Here is a 19,705-nt window from a genome sequence, read left to right on the forward strand (position 1 = left end):
GGCTAGTTTGTTCAGAGACCGCTTCTCTCTGCTGTCCTTACTGAGACCCCAGGTGCAGGCAAATTATCAGGCAAAAAATTGTACTGCAAGAGTTGGAGCTGAATCTAATGTTAAATAACGGCAACAGGTGACTTAAAAAGCAGCTTACGGAAACTAGAACAAGTGCTTCGCTTATTAAATTATCCTAGAGAGGTGGATTATGTTGGTTTGATAAAGGGAGACACAGCAGCAACTTTGCCCATCATCAGCTATTCTCTTACCTCCTACTCAACCTTTGTAACAGAACATCTCATGGAATGGAATGTAGAGTTTCTAGCAAAGAATGACCTGTGCTTTACAGATACTGTCTATAAGCTTCTTTGTGATCAATTTGATTATAAACCAATTTTGACAAAAGCACAATTTATGCAGCATGGGTTCGCAGAATGGAAAATCCAGATTATTTGTGATATTTTGAATTGTGTGATGAAAAAGCACAAGGAATTGACTGGAGTTAATAAGACTCCTTCACAACCAAGAAAAAAAAAAATCATTTCTACATATTCAGAGCCTTCATGAGGCAATGAGAAAACACCTGCAGAACCCATTGGCTTTGATGCCACTGGCAGATTTATGACTTCAGGAAAGAAAGCCGTGGTGATCCATCACCTGTATAATGAAAACGATGCTAACATTCTGGAAGATACAGAATGTTCGGTAACAGATGATAATGAAGTATGTGATGCATCAGACTTAAAGGCTTCTGAAATAAAGGTTACTGAAGTGCAGGTCCTTGAAACCAAGGCTGAGCAGGAAGATATAAAAAATAATCCAGAGATTACTACACTACTAACTACGCTTGCTGAATGTCAAGAAAAACTTAATAAGTTGACTTGGATAGAGAAAAGGCTAGACTCTTTGGAAGAAACAACGAAAGGCAAAGTGACAGTAGATGCAAAGACCTGGACCAATCTTCTAAGTTGGATCACTCTTCTTGAAACAGAAATGCTTTTGTCTAAAAAGAATGAATATGTAGAGTTTAATGCAATGAGTGACGACTATGTTTCCAGTAGTGACACAGATCTGTTGACTCCTGATGGAAAAATCAAAATGGAGGCCAGCAAATATTCCTCTGTCCTCTGGTTATAATACAGAATCAACAAATTCAACTCCCACAGCCTCAACTATTACTTACTGTGATTTGAAAGATACTTCAGAGGAAACAACAATCCAGAAAATGGAAAGGATGAAAAAAATGTTTGAAGAAACTGCAGAGTTATTAAAATGCCCAAGTCACTAATTGTAGAATTTTCTGCATGAACTTTTGTAGGGCTTTGGCTACTGTACATGTTGTATATTTTAAGAACTTTCCATATAATTTTAATATAGTGTAATATTCTTATTAAGAATTTGTATTCCTTTTGGTATATGAGTTTTTCCATTCATTATTGAATAAATACTTTGATATTTTTGAACTATTGAAAAAAAAAAAAAAGACTTCAGATCCCTCCCTCTTGTCCCTACCATGGTCATCCACTGCATTCACATCTGCTTGGCAGTTGATCAGTTCTGCCACCATTCCCTCCACAGCCAGGCGGGCAGCCAGGATCAGCGGTGTAGTGCCATCATTCATTCTGGCATCCAGATCAGTTACCCGGTTGCGGATCAGAATCTAGAAGAGGAGGAGTACAGAAAAGAGAGTCACCTGGACAGAGGAAAACAATGAAACTAAGGAGAGGGAACAAATGTGTTAGCACTGAGGCTACACTGTAAGTTCCTGAAGGGCAGGAAAGTTTTATCTTTGTGCCCAAGATTCTAGCACAGCCAAATGATAAACATTTGTTGAATAAATAAATGAATGAACAAACCTATAAATGGGGGGTCCAAACACAGTGGCCCACATAAAGCAATGTATTTCTACTTTCTAAGGAAAGCAGAGCATCGTGGGAAAACACAACTTCAGACAAAGTGTAGCAGCCTGATGTGATTTGGAATGCTTTCACTTTCATCAAAAGGTTAAAATACAAGGGCATCACAGAGTACACTGTCAACTCATATCAAGAAAATGGCCAATAAGCAGCTGGAAGCCCACACAGGCGGGTCAGGTAGGAAGTAGTTGGGAGTAGTGAATGAGGCAAGGGCTTTGTTCCAGATATTGCTCCCATCTGATCTGTGCATTTGGGAGGCAACTTTGTACATCAAAATATTGCTGGCTAAGAATCCAACGACTGGTATTGGCTCTATCACTATGTGGCTACTTTTAGCAGGTCAGCTGACTCCCTCCATTTCCCTTCTTTTTCACCTAGCAAGCATGACTAATCTCGCAAAGAATTACTGAACAAGTTCAGTGAACTATTAATACAGATAAAACACTACAGTCCCCTAAGAAATTCATGTTGTTCAAACCAGCTCTTCTCATGTTCTCTACCTGGAAGACGCCTTGGGCATCAGCAGCTACTGCAGCATGGAGAGGGCAGCGGCCCATGTTGTCCTGAGCATTGGCATCTGCACCTGCATCCAGGAGGCGCTTGGCAGCATCAGCCCTTGAGTATCGGGCCGCAAGGTGCAGGGCCATCTCACCAGTCCGGTCTGTCTGTGCCTGGAGGCTGGCACCCTGGTAGACTAGGTCTGTGATGATGTTGGCAGAAGAGTCCTCTCCATCTTCATCCTCATCACTCATATCTGAGCTGCCTCCTCGGAGGGAAGCCAACATCAATGGGGTGCACCCATCTGCAGGAAAGGAAAACTCTAGGAAATATTCAAGGAGGAGAAGGAAACGAACCCTAGCACTGAAACACTTCTATTTGAGTGAAGGTATGCTTAAGGGGATTTCTTGTGCTCCTTCTTGTAACTGGTGATTAGTTTTACATTGGTCACCTACCTCTCCTCTGATAATGTCATTTCTATAAACAGTAATGGGGAAGTGAGTCTTTCTGAGCTGGGCCTCTTCCCGAAGGTGAACAAGCTTTTCTCTCAAGTACAACATTTTTAAACACCCACTATTAATAGAACTATATGCACAAGACAGAACTAAACTAATTCTCTACCTTCTGTTTCAGGATACTGTTTTTCTGTCTACTAAAATCTAACCCACATAATGAGCCTGTTTTTTCTCAGCCCATTGCATATGGAACAATGTGAAATCCTTCCCTTTCTTCTGAGTTCATAATTTTTGTGTGCCTATGGTTCCTTACACATACATTTCCTCAAACTGATTTAGGACATGTGAAATAGGCAGAGAGCCTATGGTGAGGTGGGGCAAACATGGGGCCAACCATGCAGAAGCAAGGCAAGCACTACCTGGAGAGAGGGGAAGGCTGGCAGTACTGACCTGGGCCCCGGACATTCACATCCAGCACATCCACCTCCTGCTCCGCCTGAGGAGGAGTGGGAGCCAGCGATGGCGTCCGACGGATGTCTGCGGCTTCCAGGTGCTGCTGTGTCCATGGGCGTCGATCAATGGGGTCATCTTCTTCTGAGAGCAAAGCCTCATCTTCAGCCTGGCAGGGGACAATCATACTCCCTTGTCAACCTGACCAGCCACCAGAAGCTGCGGTCGGGACGCAGGGTCAGTCTCCTGCCACCTCTTTAATCTCCATCTGGCTTCCACTTTATTCCTGTTCTAACGCTCTCTTTCATCAACCACCTTAGCTTCCCTTGCTCTCTAACATGGCTCCTGCTTCCCTCTTCTCAGTCATCTGGGCAGTTCACCCCACCTCCCCACCCAAAGTCTAGGTTTGACCCCCAATATGCTATTTTTGGAACCCCAAAACACCATATTCTTGTATCTGGGCCTCTGCCCGTGTTCTTTCCTCAGTGTGCAATGTTTCCCCTCCTCAATTCTCTAACTGCTACCCACTCTTCAAAAAGAAATTAGATTTTAATTCCTCCTATTGATTCTAAAATGTACATTCTGCCTTCCTCTGCTTAACTGACCATGTCCTGGGCACTTACATGGTACTGTGTGGCAGCCTCTACCAGCTGCCTATAAGGTTGAGAGGAAGGAACAAACCTTGTCCAAAGCTGCCTCCCTGTGCTTAACACAGTATCCAGTAAGAGCAAGCACTCAGGAAAGATCAATGAATAATGATAACTATGATAATTTAAAAGCAACTATGCTTTATTGAATACTTAGTACATGACCAGAAATAGGTAGGGGACATTATACCACTGTATTTAATGTCAGTTGTTATTATCCCTTTAACAGATAAGAAAAATTAAATTCAAAGAGGACAGGTAACTTGCCAACTACTACGGAGCAGACTCTTGCACCTGAACCCAGACCTGGCTGCACTGTCATGGTCTGCTGGCTCCTGCCACATGCAGCTGTGCACGCAGTGCACGCAGGTCTCCTTGCTCACTCGCGTCAGCTTTAGCCCAATCTAGCTCTCGCTGCACACAATTTTAGTTTCCTGGGCTTAAGATGTATAACCCCTAAAGTCAACAGCCACTGGCTTCCCCCACTGCTTAACTCCCTCTCTCCTTTCAGAGAGTGACCCAGACCCCAGTCCTAAATCAACTAACACTAGCAGGGCCCTTGAGGATTATTTTTAAGAATTCTTGAAAAACATACATAATTAACCGAAGGTCGTCAATGCCCTAAGGTTCCCTGCTGTTCATGGGAACCTGGGGTAGCCATTCCTGGGGTAACATGTAAAAACCATCACCCTTTTCTCCTATGCAGGGCCCGCTAGAACCAAAGAAGAGAAATGCAGATGATGGTGACAGTGGTGGCTCTGACAAGGCTAGCTCACCTTGGCTTTCTTTGGCTGGGGTCCTTCATCATCCACCCAAAGTTCACTTGTTCCGGAACCAATGAGGTTGGCCTCTGAAACTTGCACGGACAGATTTCTTTGAAAGAATTATAAAGGGAGAAACAAGAGTAGAGGTTACAGCATAAACAAGAGGGGTTTTCAACACTTTTCCCACCACGGCCCACTCCTAAAGCGATGCTCTAACTTCTGGGGGTCTGGGCCCAGAAAGGATGGGCAGTCTTTTATGTGCAAACATTCATCCTTTCCCTTCACAATGAGCAAGGACTTCCGAGAGAAGGATGCCCCAGCACAGAAGCTGACAGCATGACGATAACATACATGTACAGAAAAAACGCATCCAGACTCTGAGCCATTTGAAACATGATCCAGAGAGATTCAGGGCCAGGTCTTAGCATTTAACATCATGACACAGTAAGGCGTGCTTTTCTATTCATCCTTGCTTACCACTGTGAATCGTGCCTTGGTGGCAAATCCACTTACTTCAGGCCCACAGCATCCTGTCCCACAGGCTCTCGACGCTTGTGGTTGCTGGACTCTCGGCGAAGGGTGAAACCTTCAGGCAGCCAGAGGGAGCCATGCTTGCGCTTCCGTTTTGCCATGATTACTCCCAGCAGGATAATAAACAGGATAATGACAACAGCGACAGCAAGTAGATAGAGAAGCTGAGTGCGCTCTGGAGTCAGTGATTCACCTGAAAGTTTGGAAAAACAGGGTCAGTGTTATATAACATTAGCTTCTTGGTATTTGCATTAAATTCATGCAGAGGGCTGCCTGACGTCACTACCCCTGAAAAACAGAGGGCTGCGCATCAAAGTGCGAGCCCTGGGATGTCTCTCCCCAGTCCCCCGCCCCCTTAGCACCGATGCTACTCACTGACAACAGACACAAGAGGGTAGGACAGGGTTCCCTGGATGGCATGAGAAGCCAGCAGGGCCGCGGCCGCATCAGTGTTCTTGAAGCACTGGTCTGAGTCTTGCACACACTGGCGGTTGTCAATTTCCAGGAATACTTTGGAGCTGTGGAATGCCAAGGGAGAAGATGAAGATGGGAGACGGTAGGTGAAACAGCAGGATGCAGCAGGTCCAGCCGCTGAGGCTGACGCAGAGAGGGAACATGAACCTTCCACCCTGCAGCATCAATCAGGCTCCACCCTTGGGAAATGACACTGTCCCTTCAAATCCTAAATACTGATTCCTGCCCTCAGGGTGTCGCAGGTCCCTCATTGTGGCTGGTCTAAGCCTTCTGACAAAGGCAACACATAACAAAGGGACAGAACTGGCCAAGTGCTTCCAGAGTGCTCTCCTCTTGTAGGCAGTGGTGGTCCTCCACCCTTTCCTGCCTGTTCAGTGGCACTCAGCACTATGCTAAAAATGCACCCTGCACGTTTTGACCCCTTATCCTTCTAGGTGTCTACATTCATATCTCAGCTATCTGGAAGGCTGAAAACTGTGGTATATACTAGCAAACAGTGAGGTGGAGATGACAGAATAACTGATGATTATTGCCCTCATCAAAGAGGCTTATTGTAGGTGGAGGGTCTTGAAAATAAGACAATGACTAATACAAAAAAGAAGTCACAGCCAGGCACGGTGGTGCATGCCTATACCAGCACTCTGAGAGGTTGAGGCAGGAGGACCACACACTGAAGTTCAGTCTGGGCAACTTTACTGAAACCCTGTCTCAAAATAAAAAATAAAAAGGGCTGAGGATGTAGCTCAGCATGAAGGCCCTGGCTTCAATTCCCAGTACCACAAAAAAGAGTATTCAACACTAAAGGGTTTTGAGGCAACTCTGGCAAAAGATTAGGGCTTCCAGCATACGAGAAACCTCTCCCAATATCCTGCCACTCACTCCACCCGACATCAGCCCACCTTTCCCGACCCCACGATCAAGGCAAATCTTTATTCTTAAAACTCAGTATTGGCTCACGGGCTTGTTCTTAGTGGCAGGCCATTCTACTTGCCTCAGCTTTGCATTTTTATAGGCTGATTCCTGACTTTTGCTTGTGTATCTCAGTGCTCAGCTTTATATAAAAATTTTCAAGCAGTTTAAAAACCAAAAACCTACCCAGCCACCTCCTGTTCTTGTTCGTCAGGAAGAGACCTTCGTAACATCTTCTGCTTCTTCATGGTGGCTGTCTTTTCCCCATAGTAGGGGTACACCATGGGGACCCCCTGTGAGTCCTGTTTGATGTGCAGGTTGGTATGGAGCAAGGTGCCCAGTGCCCGCAGGAAGCTTCGAGCGTCCTGGAGCAGCTGCTCAGGGGGCATCAGCACCACGATGACCAGAGTCCCCTCTGCCAGGTTCTCAGGCCGGTCAGAGGCACAGTCCAGCCCATCCCAGCCGCATTCCTCACTGTTGCATCCCTGGTCACAGTGGTCGTCTTTGAAGTGGTCAGCACAGTACTTGTCATACCTAGACAGAGCAGAGAAGAGACAGGGCAAGGGGTTCAGACTGGACTGGAAATCGACTTGGGTTTCCACTTGGAACTACTGTGGATTCTCCTACCCATCTCTGTGGCCTGTATCAGGATCCAAATGGCCTGTGAAGCCTTGCTGAAACCTGCTGTCCCTGCCAGTGTGGTGTAACTTGTCTATGCTCAGTGCTGCCGACTGCTCCCTCAATGAGGAACAATGCTGTGCTCATCACGCTGCAGGGGCTCTCGGGCTCCCAAGCAACTCACAATCTTGTTGAAGTCAGATTTGTAAACAAAAGTTTGAAATCAAAGTCAGCCTGATTAATGCTCCCTCTGCTTTGCATCCACTTCTCCCTCCTCAGACTGGGGGGCTTTAGGAAGTAAAAGGTGTCCAAGGTGGCTCCACACTCGGAACCATCAAGAGCTGTTATACAGAGAAACCTATCAATATGGCCCATTTCGTTCCCTTTCCGTAGTGAATCCCAACTACAGAAGCTAAGGAGACTTACTTTCCACACAGGTTACCAGATCAAATTTGCACAACCGCCTTCAAATGCTGGGAAAAGAAAATAGAATCCCCAAACCTAAATGACGCACAGACCATTCTTCTACACTCTGCTTCTCCCCTCGACCCCACACCTTGACATCTGTACCCTTAGCTCAACCTGCCATGTAGCTCACTGAAAAGACCACGAGTCAGGAGGAGCTGCTCACGCTTCAGCAACTTCTTTAACCTTCTGGACCTCAGTTCCCTCACCCTTGAAAGACTGTTGATGATACCTACACCTCACAAGGTAACAGAGAAGCAACTAGACTTAAATTAGATGGAGTGGTTAATAGAAAGGTTACTGTGTAGACCACAGAGCATCCTGTTACTGCAACAATAAAGACCAGAAGGGTTAGGGGGCCTAATCTAGCTCCTTCTTCCGGATCAATCTAGACAGTGAAAGTCAGTCTTAGGGAAAGGAGTGGGTGAAAAGAGAGGTACAGACCTTGCCATCCATCCTGTAGGCAGGTTATGTGAGAGGCTGCCTGAGCGTGAGGAACACCACTTCCAAAAGTTACTTCCCCCAGGAGGTCACGAGAACAGCGGGTGAGAAGGCAGAGATAGGCAGAGAGGGGGGTGGCTATGCAACGAGCATCCCTGGCCTCTGCAGCAAGGGAGAGAACAGGGGAGTGTGTGATGGGACGAGGCCAGCACCATCTGAAGTGCAGAGGCAGCTTGGGCTGAAGCACTGGAGTGGTTAGGAGCAAGGGCGAGAAACCGAGGCGTTAGTGACAGTGCCCCTCAGCTTCTGGACAACCTGGAGCCCTTACTTGCAGGTCTTGCTGTTTCCTTGGCACTCAAAGTTGTCAAACAGGCACTCGGCTGTGTTGCATAGCTCGTCGCACTGGTTGTTGATGTAGTCCCAGCAGGGCAGTGGGGAGGAGCAGTTGGCCCAGGGGTCCTCCATGGTGAGGGAGCAGTCACCTCCATCCCACTGGCAGGCATGGCTGTTGCAGGCCTCATCGCACACGCCATCCCGAGCTTTGTCAGCACAGTACTGACTCGCACAGGTGGCAGAAGGGGTGCTGGTAGGGGCCGTGTAGAATTGACAGCGGCTGCCCCAGAACGGTGCAGAGCAGTGGCAAGAGTAATACGGAGGCTGACGCTGAGGGTAGCAGCTGGCCCCGTGCTGGCAGGGGCTACTGGCACAGCCTGACTCACATTCCTGAGGCTTGGGGCAGAAGCAGCGGGGCCCGGAGGCAGTATGCACACACTGCTCCCCTTTCCTGCACTTCACTTGTCCACAGCTGCTCTGGCATTTTGCTCCTGAGAAGCCCTGTGGAAAATGTCAAGAAATGAGGATGGCAGATGGACTTGAAGGTGTGCCTCATTCTCCGTTCAGCTACCTCACTCCACATGAGGGAGATTAAGACTAGACCCTTGGTGTAAGCTTCCTCCATGTTGCCTCCTGGACCAACTTCTAGGAAATGACCTCTCTGAGGCAGCCAATAGGTGAGGTGCAAAGGTTCTGTGGGATGGTTATAGAGTTCTCTCACTTTGAGTTTATTTTCAGAAATTAAGTCCACAGGTCAGGGTAGAAGAAGAGTTGGGTAACCTTTATCTATCTCAAGGTACCTCCCTAATCACATTTAGCTCACTCCTATTATGGCTGGGGGTGGAGATCCAACCAGAAGTTTTGGATCTCTAGAAGAATTTTGCATTTCATTTCATTCTTGTACTTCCTGCATAGTCCAAACCAAAGTTACTGGATAGGTTTTTTTTTGGTTTTTCTCCATACAGAGTAATCTCTGTTTTAGAGAACTTTCAGCCTTTGGCAGTGGCAAAAGTGTTTGCACAGCAAATGACTAAAATTAAGCTTTCTTATAGCTTAAGATGCAACTTCCTTCCAGTGGTCCCAATGGTCCCTCTAAAGAATACTGTTTCATTCACACTGGGCTGAGACAGTGCCCCTAATTCAAGGGGACATCCCATCACTTCTTGTGGAGTTTTTCTTAGAGCTCTGAATGCTGACAGCCACAGACTGGGAATCTCACAGTTCCTAAGACTGCCTAAACAGCTTTCCATAGAAAAAAATACAAGCTGAAATTGAGAAATCTTCCCAATGAGGAACTTTAGAAACCCAGGTTTAATCTGTTCTGTTGCAGATTGTAAGGAAGAGAGCAGGCCCCTTAAATCAACAGCAGGCTACTTACCGGAGGACAACGACAAATGAAACCATCGGGCATGTTGCTGGCCACAGAACAAGTCCCTCCATTCAGACAAGGCATCTGAGGACATACATCCACGAAGGTTTCACAGTGACGGCCTCAAGGCAGAAAATAAAAAGCAGTTTTAAAAGGCAGAAATAGTAACCTCAAGCTACTGAAAAGAACCCACTGGGATGGGAGCCAGGCACGGACCGGAGCAAGGGGCAGGAGATCAGCTCTAAGCCTACAGGAATCAGAAGAGACCAAGCAGATATTCCATGGATGTCAACCGGATAGGCCATGGCTGACGCAGCCAATCCTCTCCCCTGTCTACACAGCGAACACAGCTACATGTACCCAAAGCAACCCACAAGGAGGAACGGATGTAACTAAGCATGTAAAAAAAAAGAAAAAGGGCTGGGGATTTAGCTCAGTGGTTTCACCGCCTGCTGCGCAAGTGCAAGGACCTGAGTTTGATCCCCGCTACCAAAAAAAAAAAGAAAAAGAAAAAGTAAAATCACACTTCAGTTCTTCAAGGTACTTTAGTTTCATAAATTGAAAGAAATGATTAATGAACTAATGAACTGTTCACTACATTGTTAGTATTTTCTGCTTCATAGGACAGGCTATACCAGGTCAATGTACCCAACTAGGGACTGGCGAGAGAATTTTCATCTATGAGTCTCTTCAGTGATTTTTGCTCTTCTGTAACATGTCTGGTTTGCTTTAAAATATAGCTTAATTTTCCCAGAGTTAATTTACCAGAAACAAAAAATGTTACTTTGTCCAATCCTTCCCTACAGTAGCATGACACAATCCATACATAACATCTTGGGAAAAACAAAGGTAGAGAGAGAGTAAAACATCCACAGTGCACACACCCAGCAAAACAACTGGGCTCTTCAGCTAAGCTGGTCTAGTTTTCTGTATACAGAAAAGACTCCCCCTGGGTCTGGGCCAAGTCACACAGGGCCCACTCTGCTCGCTGAAGCCTCCACCAGGGCTCGGAGATGGGGCCTCACCGGTGAAGGCGCTTCGGCAGACACACTGGTAGTCATTGGTGAGCTGGATGCAGTCCAGGCTGCCCTCAGAGCTGCAGGGGTTGGACAGGCACTCGTTGATATCCCCCTCACACCGCTCCCCAGCAAAGCCAGGCAAGCAGCGACAACTGTAGCCCCCGATCCTGTCTGTGCACTGGCCACCATTGAGGCAGTGGGGACCCCCAGCGCAGTCATCGATGTTCTCTTCACAGAGCAGGCCTGCAGGACAGAGAGGATACGAATTTGGGAAAGCTTTGGAACGCTGGTCTCCAGCAAGGGACAACGCCTTGCTGGGACTTTAAGAATCCATTGGACTGCACTCCTCAATCTACGTGGACCTTTTTAGGTCAGGCAGGGCGAAGCACACTTGGTCTGTGATGGCTGCCACCTTCCTGATGAGCAGAATGAGGAAAGGGGAAAATACATTAGGGTGTCACATCTTCTCCCCACACAATGCAAAGAAGAAGAACCCTAAGGTGCAGGTACTCTTATCTGTCCCGTCTAAAGGCAAGGAAACTGAGCCCAGGGGAGGCTCAGTAATTTTTCATTAATATCTTCATTTCAATTCAAAATATATAAAAACAATTCAAAAAGGACATAACAGTGAATACAAGGGGTATGACTATGTAAAAATATTGGTAAGAACTGAAATTGAATTTTGAATACATATTTTAAGTATTATAATCATTGATTTCTTTCTTCAAAATAGTGTAAGTTCTATTGTATCTCCGTTTAAAATAGATAGGAAATAGCCTGAGAGTTCAATGGCGATTCTAATTAAAATAGAACTACCACAAATGTAAATGAGCTAGCTAGTATGAATATTTACCAACATTTTTTAGAAATATATAAAAAATATCAATAACTTTTAGACATTATGATTAATTTTAAGTTACAGAAACAACCAGTTCTATATTCCTGCCATTTGCATTTGTAGTATACAGTAAAAGAAACAAGACTTAAAAAGAAAAAGAAAGAGAAATGCAAAGTAAGTTTCATTTTCAATAACAACTGGAAACGTAAAATACCTAGGAAGAATTTTAATGAAAACGTGCTACCCTACCTGAAGACAACTTTAAAATTATCTTGAGAGACACAAAAGCAGACTCAAATAGAAAGACATACCATGATTTGGTAAGGAGGACTCCTTGTGAAAAGTATAAAGTTTCTCTATATTCTAGAGATTTAATGTGACCCCAATAAAAATATATTAGAGGGATTCTTAAATACACAAGCTGATTACAAAATTATATAGAAAAATGAACCATGGAAAACATGAAGAAGATCCTTAACAAGCAAAACAAGCTACTGGTGGATTAATAGAACAAGAGAATTTTTAAAAGTCCATAAATACATCCAAATACACATGAGAACTTAGAATTTGATACAAGTCCCATCTCAAATCATTGCACAAAAGATCAAATATTCACCAATCTGTGTAAGGGCAAGTTAGCAGCCAATACGGAAAAAGTGCTTCAGTATTCTAGTACTTGAAGAAAATATGGGTAAATTCCTTTATAACCTTAGTGTGTGCAAGGTCTTGCTAACTACAACTCGAAATTCAAAAGCAATAAAAAACAAGTATTCAACCTGATTAAAAATAAAATCTTCATGAATAAAAGAAATCATAAAACTTAAAATTATAAACACACATCTTATTCAATCCATCAATTTATTTCTGAAAATTCTACAAATATGCTTATATGCATGCAAGACAACCCACATGTCTGTTACTAGGACATTAGTTAGGTATTGTTATGGCTTATATATAGATGTCCCCTTAAAGCCTCATGCATGCGTAGGTAGGGTTTTTCAGAGCAGACTGGATCTAGGGTCTGAGATACTGGGATTAAGGGTATGTGGTACTAAATTAGTCCACTGATTGGCTTAGTATAGTTCTGCGTGTGGATAATGGGAAGGCCCACCCTAGATGTGAGTGGCACCAATCAATAGGCTGATAGCTGAATAAAATATAAAGGGAGAGAGGGAAGGTAGGTTTGCTGCTTTGCTGCCTTCTGCCTGCTTTGCCATGGACTGTTTCACCCTGCCATGTCACCCTGACATGGAGCCAGCTGACTATGGACTGAAACCTCTACAAGTTTTGAGGGGCATAAACCTTTCCTCCTTTAACTTGTGGGTGCCAGGTATTCTGTCTCAGCAATGAGAAAGTAACTAAGACAGGTATATATATGGTATGCTCATAAGGCGAATTCTGCAGCTAGAAAGAAGATTGAATAAGTTCTATATTTTGATATGGAAATATCTCTGATTAAATTTTTTAAATCAAGAGTAAAATAATGGGTCTAATAATCTGTCTTCAGAGTAACAACTAGGGGAAATAAAAAATATCTTATTTTTGGCTTCCATGCACATGAAGAAATTCTTAAGGATACTTAAAAAAACTAGGAAAAAACACAAGAAACTGAACGTGGTGATTACTGGCTTGTGGGAGAAGGAGAACTTGGGTAAAAGGAAGTGTCTTTTTACTGCATGCCTTTTATATCAATGTATATATATTTTTGGTCTATGTGCATATATTACCTTATTATCTAATTAAAAATTAAACTGAAAACAAGAAAGTAAAAACAAAATCTGTATGTGCTCCCGACCTCCTAAAATATTTTATATTTAGGGCTGTGTCTAGCTTCCATTAGAATGGTACTACCAATAATGAATAGTTCTATCAAATGAGAATGAATTCAAACTCAGCCTGAAGCAAAACAGCAGGGATGGGTAGAACTGTTACAAGTAACCCTTGAACTAGGAAACTGGAGGAACATTGAGGCCAAGATCCAAAGCTCAGGAGTATCCTGACAAAATCAAGTACTGTGGTAACTCTCACAATGACATTATGGAACTTCAGTCTCCTGGAATATTTATCAGTGGACAGAGCAGTTAAGTCAGGATAAATAAATACAGTATGTTCTATATACCTAAACAAACACACATAGTACCACGTGTTCAATGACTGTAAGTAGAATAAACTCAAAGAGATCACTCTTGTACATATAATGATTAGATTACCAAAGACAAAGAATCTTGAAAACAACAAGAGAAGTTACATATTATATAAATGGGAGCCTCAACGACATTAACGGCTGATACCTCACTGAAAACCATGGAAGGCAAAACACAGTGGGAAGACACATTCAAAGTGCTAGAAGAGAAATACAGTCAACAATAATTGTAAAACTACTATTATAGGCCATCTTTAAGAAATGGTTAGAAAAGATACACAGTTTATTGCCTTATGAAATGACCCATAAAAAGTGTATGGTACAGTAGAGAATTTAGGTTAAGTGCGTATCTATGTACTCTCGAGGATTTCCTAGCCTCTGCCAAAACAGGTGGAAATTATTAAACAAATTTTGACCATATACTGTGAGAGCAGTGAAAGCTGCCACGTGACCCTGCAGTTCTGTCTTTCTTCCTTTCCTTGGAAGCCTTAGAAGCCAAGTACTTTAAACCACATATACAAAGTACAGAGTAAGGGAGCCCAACGCAACATATACTGGGGTACATTTGAGTGACAAAAATCAAAACCAAACAATACATAATGTGTTAAGCTCTGAGTTTTGGGGTTTAACTAGCTACCATCAGAAATGCGGCTTGTCCTCAGAAGTACAATAGTGCAAATGGATTAATTAATAATGAATTGGAATTGACACGTATTTCTCTTTCAACAATGGATTTCTGGAATAAAGAACTGATCTTCTATTCACTTGACAAATTTTCAACTATTTAAAGGCTGTTTTCTCTTAGTTTTCTCTTCCCTTTTAACTTCATTCCTCAAGTATGTAACTACTCTACTAGCAGTGTACTCTTCTATCTTAATTCAGCCAAACTTGGATCTCTAGGAAGACAAATTGTCAAAATTCACTAATACAGAAGTTTACTACAACAATATAAATAGTTTTCTGAAATTCTTTTCTTTTCTCTCTGATACTGAGAATGAATATCTTACTATTGTGGATGGCTTTTCACATTCTTTCCACAGGCCACTCAAAACAGGCACTTTCACAACTACATCTGTTCTAACAAACAGTAGCCAGAGTAGAGTACAGGTACTGGCAATCCCTACGGCAGAGAAATGGCTCCGCCACTCAGTCTAGGGCCCATTACACCTTACTACAATACAGCAGCATTTCTCAGGGCAGTGGTGGGATGGCATGCGAGCCGCAGTGGGCTATGTGTATCACTGAAAACTCTAAAAGGTTTGCCATCACTGCCTTAGGATATCAGCCTCCTCCCCTGGAATTATGAAAGTAGGCAAAGGTTTTCATTTCATTCATTCTTTTACTTTACAGAGGCAAGATTTGGCTAGCTAAAAAATACAAAAGTAGCTAAATGTGAACTATTCATTCAAGAGACTATTAACTGCTTTCACTTGAAGCACCAAGAAATCTTGCTGACTAGGATAATTTTGTCGCAATGTTCTATGAGTTACACATTCTGTTTTCTGGAATATAAGATGTCAAACAACCACCCAAAAGAACTGAGAGTATGAGTCAGTGCTAGCAAGAGATGAGAGAGTAAAATGGCTTACATTACCAGAATCCAGAACTAAATGCTTGCAATGAAGCTAGTAACTATCAAATTTTTTTTAAAAATCCCTTCAACACTAGGAATGGATCTATAGCTTAGAGAATGGCTTAGACAGAAGATGAGCAAGACTGATTTCATACCTCGAGTGCCTGGTGGGCATGAGCACTTGAAATGGTTCACAAGGTCAATGCAGGTGCCTCCATTCTGGCATGGCTGATTCTGACACTCATCTACCTCATATTCACAGTTGACACCCTGATATCCCGGAACACACTGCCAAAGCAAGAGGAAGCAAAAAAGGACAAGGAATACTGATTGAGTCGACTGAAAACCACATATGGTCAAGTGAGATCTGGGATGTTGCTATGACCCTGCCCCCTCCCCCTCAGCTCTTGCAGGCTCCTCTGGAATCACCCATTCTCTGCTCATCATCCAGTACAAGGTCAATCTCCAGCTTACTGGCACTTATCCGTTTCTCTCCTAGCTGAAAAAGCCACTTTACAAGGAAGAAAAGGGACAAATATGCTGAGGGTTATTTTCAATATGACTTGTTATGGCTGTGTTTAGATGTTCCCCCAAGATGAGGATTTTCAGAGGTGGCTGGATCTAGAACACGTGATGCTGGGATTAAGGGTGTGTGATTACTAAATCAGTCCACTGATTGGTTTAGTACCTGCCTTAAGCCTGGTAGCCTAAGCAGAGTATAAAAGGGGCAGAAAGAAGCTGCTAAGGTGGCTTGGACTTGTTTCTTCGCCACTCTGTTGCTTTGCTACCTCCTGCCCGCCAGGAACTGTTTCTCCTCTGCAATGCCCCTCTGCCATCCCACCCTGCCTTGGAGCCAGCCAATTATGGACTGAAACCTCTACAAGCTGTGAGCCAAAATAAACTTTTAATTCTTTAACTTTGGGTGTCAGGTATTTTGTCTCAGCTAGGAGAGAAGTAACTAAGACAACTCCCATGCAAAACGTTTGTTCCCCCATCTTTAAAATTACATTCCATGAGTACACAGGAATAGACATGGCAATGTGGACCTCCAGATTCATCTAACTACAAGTATTTTGGGGAAACTGAAGCAGGGATAAGGGCTGAAGGTGGACCTGGCTGGCTATGGTTGATATAAGAGTTGGGAGAAATTCAAGACTGACGAAGGAAAATGATGACTATGAGTTAACTTTATCTAGGCCACACTTTACATGTCTGCATGTAGGGCAAGTCCCTCATAGCATGTGACCATCCAGCGGGGGGAAGAGAGTGAAGGGAGAAGAGCGAGTGGACTCCGAGAGAGAGAGAGAGGGCTCAGAGAGGAAGCGTGAGAGTCCAGGGGATGTCGCTCAGTAGCCCAGCCGCAGGTCTCTGGGTTGGAGTGCACTGAACGGCAGCATCAGCTGGGTCATTTTAGCCCCAGACGTCATCTTATCAATGGCTTGGAGATACTGGGTGTACCTGCATGCTATGCCAGGTAGGCAGGACCTAAATGACTAAATCTGCTTATTTGAGCTATATTTAAAACAACTGGGTGTATAAATATTTCAGGTTAGGGGCTGGGGATTTAGCTCAGTGGTTCTGTTGCCTGCCTCGCAAGCGCAAGGACCCAAGTTCAATCCCCGGTATCAAAAAAAAAAAAAAATTTCAGGTTAGCACTGGTAGGCATTTCAACCAACGGGCCCCAGGCCACTATGAAGAAATAAAAAACTGAGGCAAGAGCAGGAAATCAAAGCCTTTTCTATTGCTTGGTGGCCTGAACTGGCATAAAATTCATCTCTGTTCTGTTTTGCTAACACTTTGTTCTAACTGTAGTCAGCCGAGACATTAAGAAGGCAGTGAAGTGCCCCTTAAAGACACATCCTTCCTAAATGCACACATGCTAACACTCAGCATGGCGCTATGATAAAACAGGTTGAGCCACTTTTTTTTTTTTGAGAGGAAATTACTAGCTGATTGTCGATGACTATATACAAAGGTGACATGGGTCAAAAAGACACTGTTCAAAGTGGCTTATCCTAGCTCAGTTGTCACTGTGGTGAGCAGGCCTGTGAAATGCACCCTGTAGCTGCTGGTTCCGAATCCTGGCAGCAAGCCTGTTAAGGAAAAGGGTTCCAAACCTCAGTAAAAAAGTATCTGTCTAGGCCCATACTTACACACCGCATAGGGAGGCTGAAGAAAACAGTGGCAGTGAGCATGAGCAGGTGACTGGTAAAAACTCCTAAGCTGTAAACATAAGAACTAAGCAGCTAAGCTTGATACTCTAGTGCTCTTCAGAGCTGTGCAACCTCTCGGGCACACTCATCTTCCTCACCTCACATCTATATCCGCCAATGAAGTCGCTGCAGGTGGCGCCGTGCTGGCAGGGATTGGACGTGCACTCGTCCAGCTGCTGCTCGCAGTAGCTTCCCGTGTACCCCAGTGGGCATTGGCAATGGTGCGTGTTGCCAGCGTTGATGCAGACGCCTGAGTTCCGGCACAGGTGCTTGGCAAGCACGCCTGGGAGGTCCAGAGGGGAGAGTGGCATCACAGGAGGGCAAAAAATACACCATCAGATTCAGACCAATGAATGGGCAAGCAAATCTAAGCTGCCTGACATTTCCAATTTTACCCTTGTCCAGTTTTTCACAAATCTCACTACTAGATCTGTATTAAAAATAAACCAGTTCTGAAAGTGGAATATGACTTAGTTTCCTTTCAAATAACTTTCCTTTTGCATGCTCTTCAGCCTACTCCTCTCCCCTTTCTCCAGAGCTGTGCCCACTCACTGCTGTCTTTTCCTCTTTCTTCTACAATCATAACATCTGCCTGAAAATGCTACTGATCAGTCCACACTGGCATGGGTGGCCCTCGAGCCCTAGGAGCAGGGCTCACCTTTATTGCGGGCTGCAGTTTCACAGGAGACATCAGGCACGTCGCAGTATGCACCAGTCCACCCAGATGGACACAGGCACCGGGACTCTGCCTTTTCCTGAACACAAGTGCCTTGGTTTTTACATGGAGACCGACTGCAGAGATTCACCAGGGTCTGAAGCAAAGGCAGAGGTGCAGATACATCAAAATCCGAATACCAGAAAGGAAGAAAGGAAGTTCTACAATATCGCAAGAAATCAAGGACAGTGCATGAATTTTAAAAACAGCCCTCATCTAAGCCTTAAATTAGATCCAGTATTCCAGGTGCAGCTCATTATTTTTATAGTCTTAAACATCTCTTCGTTCTGCTATTGGAAAAGTTGTTAGCACTGAAGTTTAAGAATTCGAGGAAACCCAAGAGGTAAAGTTATTCTCAGCACTCTAGGCACGACTGTGTCTGTGTATACAGCCATCCAGTAGAGCTGGAAAGAAAGAGGTGAAGCTGTCAGAGACTCCGTGCGTGGATCCTTCATGAAATCCATATGGGTCTTGGCCAACCCAGTCTGTGGTGAAGATGGGTAAAAAGATCTAAAGCCTGTTTATAAATCTAGCAGGGTCAAAGAGCTGATTTTGAAGGGGACAAAATCAGGTTTACGAAAAACACAAGGCAGAGAAGTAGGTCACAGTCACAACAGTGACACCAGGATGTAACCAAAATCACCCCTGGGAGAGCATTCCCTCATTCCTGCAAAGGTAAAGTCTGCATAAAATTAAACACAGTGCTGTTTGGAATCCAGGTACTGGATACCTGGAAAAGTCCAACTCTGGGATGGATCTAAAGTCATGTACTGCTTCTGCTCCTCAAGAGCTCAGCTTCTCTTCCCTGAACTAAAAGTATAGATTTGTTTCTTATGAGGATGCCTTCTACCCTAAGATTCTATGAGAATGTGTGCATAATTAATTAATTAATTTATTATTAGTACATGTTTATAGTGTAAGAATTGCATTCCTCGTGGGGAGCTGTTTCATATACATAACACATCTTAATTCTCGGTGCATCCCCTTTCCCTCCCCTCCTGCCCTCTCCTTCCATCTCTCGGTCCTTTTCCCTTTTACAAAAGATCTATCTCCCTTCTCCCTATTTTCTATAATTTATCTTGCTCTTTATATTTTGGGTTAATCTGTAAGAGAAACCCTGTGATATTGAAGCTTGTGAGTCCGATTTACTTCACTTAGCATTATAGTTTCAATACACATTCATTTTCCAGCTGTCTCAAGTTTAGTTTGGTTTTAAGACTGTTACAACATGGCAAGTCAAGAAAGATGCTGTACTTGACCTTTAAAGACTTTGTTTTGATTGCTTTTTCCTGTTTTGTGCCTATTTCCCACACATATTTTTTGCAGTCCATTAGCAGCCTCTT

At 44.0% G+C, this 19,705-nt stretch overlaps 1 protein-coding gene and 1 pseudogene across 5 annotated transcripts in view; one reads left to right on the plus strand and one right to left on the minus strand.

The window, feature by feature from the left end:
- Window positions 1–19,705, minus strand: part of Notch2 (notch receptor 2) — a 154,060-nt gene that overhangs the window by 5,967 nt on the left and 128,388 nt on the right. For all 5 annotated transcript variants that reach the window (XM_004853853.4, XM_087213334.1, XM_087213333.1 and 2 more), the window contains 13 exons: window positions 18,306–18,459; window positions 17,746–17,930; window positions 15,590–15,722; window positions 10,887–11,123; window positions 9,871–9,983; window positions 8,488–8,993; window positions 6,822–7,169; window positions 5,628–5,770; window positions 5,235–5,445; window positions 4,734–4,830; window positions 3,311–3,479; window positions 2,408–2,709; window positions 1,504–1,651 (listed from right to left, as the gene is read on the minus strand). In XM_004853853.4, the coding sequence (XP_004853910.2) occupies window positions 1,504–1,651; window positions 2,408–2,709; window positions 3,311–3,479; window positions 4,734–4,830; window positions 5,235–5,445; window positions 5,628–5,770; window positions 6,822–7,169; window positions 8,488–8,993; window positions 9,871–9,983; window positions 10,887–11,123; window positions 15,590–15,722; window positions 17,746–17,930; window positions 18,306–18,459 (2,746 nt within the window). The remainder of the gene's footprint in view (window positions 1–1,503; window positions 1,652–2,407; window positions 2,710–3,310; window positions 3,480–4,733; window positions 4,831–5,234; window positions 5,446–5,627; window positions 5,771–6,821; window positions 7,170–8,487; window positions 8,994–9,870; window positions 9,984–10,886; window positions 11,124–15,589; window positions 15,723–17,745; window positions 17,931–18,305; window positions 18,460–19,705) is intronic.
- LOC147827756 (centrosomal protein of 44 kDa pseudogene) lies at window positions 115–1,443 on the plus strand (annotated as a pseudogene).

This window comes from Heterocephalus glaber, unplaced genomic scaffold (assembly GCF_053883595.1).
Source record: "Heterocephalus glaber isolate CG9 unplaced genomic scaffold, H.glaber_assembly_v1.0 deba00001442, whole genome shotgun sequence".
Classification (NCBI taxonomy): Eukaryota; Metazoa; Chordata; class Mammalia; order Rodentia; family Bathyergidae; genus Heterocephalus; species Heterocephalus glaber.